Source organism: Drosophila sechellia, chromosome 3R (genome assembly GCF_004382195.2).
Source record: "Drosophila sechellia strain sech25 chromosome 3R, ASM438219v1, whole genome shotgun sequence".
Taxonomy (NCBI): domain Eukaryota; kingdom Metazoa; phylum Arthropoda; class Insecta; order Diptera; family Drosophilidae; genus Drosophila; species Drosophila sechellia.
Window position 1 is genome coordinate 17,544,319 of NC_045952.1, and position 2,873 is coordinate 17,547,191.

Genomic DNA, 2,873 nt, shown 5'->3' on the forward strand with positions numbered 1-2,873 from the left:
GCTGCGGATGCTGTGGAAGCTTATGTTGCTTCCAATGCTGCTTTTGCTGTTGCTTTTGCTGTTGCACATGTGCCGTGATTCTGTGCTACATATTTTTCTGTGATTTTTTCACTCCTGCCACCTCCTTGGGTCGCACATCCTTTGCGCGCACACTGAGAGACAGCCGTAAACATGCAGCACACACACACCCATAGACACATCTATAAATGTGCGAACACTAATGTGCACATTATGTTGGGGCCATTATGCCGGCTTCTCCAGCGGCTCCAGCGGCTTCAGCAGCTCCACCATGGTCCCCCATAAAGCCAAGGGGCCCAGAAGCTGCCCACCAGACCATGCACAATGAGTTGGTTTGGTGGTTTGGCTGCTTGGTTGCTTGGCGACGGGGTGGCGCTACCAGTTAGCAAGTAAAAACCCTTTAACTCATTTGTTTTGTTTAGCACATGAGCAGCAACAACAACTACTGGGGTAGCTTGTGAATGCGAAAAGGGGGCGGCTTGTAAAGCAAAACAACGTTAAGCTAGACATTATGTACACACCCCATTGGAAAGAACTTTCTTTGATTTACCAACTTAATTACATTAAAAAATCGGTTTTAAAAACCGCCAAGATTTATTACATTTTTTTTAAAGAAAAATTGGTAATAGGTAGATGGTAAAAAATTTGGCAAAAGGTGTTATTTATTTATAAAAAACGTTGTAATACGTGACCACTTTTGTCAGTTCTGGAAATCCGTCATAGAGGGCGGTTTTACAGGCAGTTCAAGTTGATCCCGCTGCTGGCCATCACAGAATTTAAGTCCTGCGAAGTGTTCAATATCATGAACATCGGCTAAAAACGAGCGCAGATCCATATCCTTGTCGACATATGCATTGGGCACAACATAACCTTCCATAATGGGCAAATCCCTATTAAACTCATCCTCCCTTATGATGATTTTGAAGAAGTGCGTTGGAACAGCAACCGTGTTCATGCCCATTACATGGTAACGAACAGACCAGTTCCTGAACGTTATCCTTTGGGGCATAAACAGAGGACCGGTATAAACATAAACTGAATCGAATTCGATCGCCTTGTCTCTAACATAGCTTTCCAGACGGTACCAAATATGATTTTTTAGCCCACGATTAATGGGCACTATGTTGGTAAACTTGTAGGCCTCCAAAAACTTGAGCGCATCGCATTTGTAGTTTTGAGGGGAGGCCAAGTGACCACCAACCCAATCGGAATTTTTGAAGTCCCGCATATTTGCACTAAAAATCGTTGGTATTGTGTTGTCTGTTATGTAGGCATTTGGCTTATTCAATGTCTTTTCATCCCTCTCCTGTACGCAGTCGCTTTTGACGTGTTCACATACCCAATGGGCAATACGATTGCGACGATCGTATGAAAGTACGAAGTTTTTATAGACGTGTATTTCATCCATGCCCGGAAATCCATACTTCATAATATCAGCTACATGTTCAATACTCTCATGTGGGCATCCATCTGGGCCGACAGATAATGTCATCTTCGAAATCTTAAACGATCCCAAGTCAGAAACAATTCTCGCCGCATTTAATTTTCGACTCACTGCGTTATGCGCCTTCCTCCGACCCCACAGTACAAAGTGATCGAATATGGATACACTACCAGAATCTTGTCTTTCGGAATAACGATTGCTAGTCCCAGACTCGTCTCCAATACTTGTTGGCTTACTAGATTCTGAACTTGTACTTGATTTTTTAGACGAACGCCCAAACATTGCCAACTAAAATATAAGTGCTTTTAAATGCTTAATTAATATAAAATAAATGACTTACTGCCCTATAAATTGGTTGTCGGCATTGATAGACATACGGATCAGTAAGCATGACAGATTTGATTTGTCTAAATGAAAGATGTTGTTGTACCAGAGCTCCGATGATAAAACAGGATGCTCCCGTTACTGCACACAATGCTACGGCTACATAAGTTAACATTGCCGAATGCTTAAGTTAAGGTGTATAAAACTGTACTTTTAAAACCAAAATTTTGGACTGCACATAAATTAAAATAGACATATTAAACAAATTTACTAAATTGAATTTCGCCGAAAGTATATGTGTAACATTTTATTATCACTAAATGGGTATAAGCACGAAATATATATTTTTTCACAATTTTGACAGTTTAAGCAAAAGTGTTCCAACTAGCTTGAATTTTCTTTTCGAGACATCTTGCTAGGAAAATGTATTTAATGCCTAAAATTAAACAAGAAATCACTTTAGTAAAGTCTTTTGAAGCATAACAATGTTCCTACTACAACTTTTAATTATTTAAACTGTTCAAATGAGCCTTGCATATTTACACTTTAGCACTACATACTTTTATATTATGAGTAATGTGAACTTAATGACTTGCCATATATGTCAGCAAGTTTAATGTATTTTAAAGTTACTTCTCACTTATAAGGAAGACATCTACATTGAGCAGCTCAAGAAAGTTGTCTGCCTAAAGAAAATGGATTGTGCTAATTCATGTCAGAATCTGAAACCCCATTTTCCCATCCCTGAACACCCACAAGAAAAGCTAGAGTTTTCCGCTCCCTTCCGCGACGTTTTTCTACTTTATAATGATAACATTTTCATGTTTTACAATGTTGTAATGCCTCGATATGAGTCCCTAAAGCGGCATCCTGCCCCAGACGATGTTTTTATGACGTCATTTAGGCGTTAATGTGTGTGCGAGTGTGCGCGTCATGGCTGATTCATTAATTTTGAAAAGTTTTCAAAACTATTAACAGCAACAATCTTTCCACAGCGGCATTGCGATTTGCGAGCCGAGCTCCCCGACTTTTCGTTGTCAATTAACATTTTCGCCAAGGAACAGCAGCGCACGGTTGCATTATTAAA

At 39.9% G+C, this 2,873-nt stretch overlaps 1 protein-coding gene across 1 annotated transcript; it reads right to left on the reverse strand.

Moving 5' to 3' along the window:
• Window positions 1-638: 638 nt before the first annotated feature.
• Window positions 639-2,169, reverse strand: LOC6606890 (endonuclease G, mitochondrial). Its single transcript, XM_002031648.2, has 3 exons — window positions 1,803-2,169; window positions 1,574-1,750; window positions 639-1,519 (listed from the first exon to the last, which is right to left on the reverse strand). Exons 1-3 carry the CDS (start codon window positions 1,959-1,961, stop codon window positions 719-721), a joined length of 1,137 nt encoding a protein of 378 aa, XP_002031684.1. The 5' UTR covers window positions 1,962-2,169; the 3' UTR covers window positions 639-718.
• Window positions 2,170-2,873: the final 704 nt, after the last annotated feature.

Bases quoted from the DNA above. Each gene is read 5' to 3' on its own strand.
- LOC6606890 (XM_002031648.2), bottom strand. From the start codon at position 1,961: ATGTTAACTTATGTAGCCGTAGCATTGTGTGCAGTAACGGGAGCATCC. The intron at 1,751-1,802 runs GTAAGTCATTTA...CTTATATTTTAG, and splicing joins GACAACCAATTTATAGGGCA to TTGGCAATGTTTGGGCGTTC. The intron at 1,520-1,573 runs GTGAGTCGAAAA...GGATCGTTTAAG, and splicing joins GGAGGAAGGCGCATAACGCA to ATTTCGAAGATGACATTATC.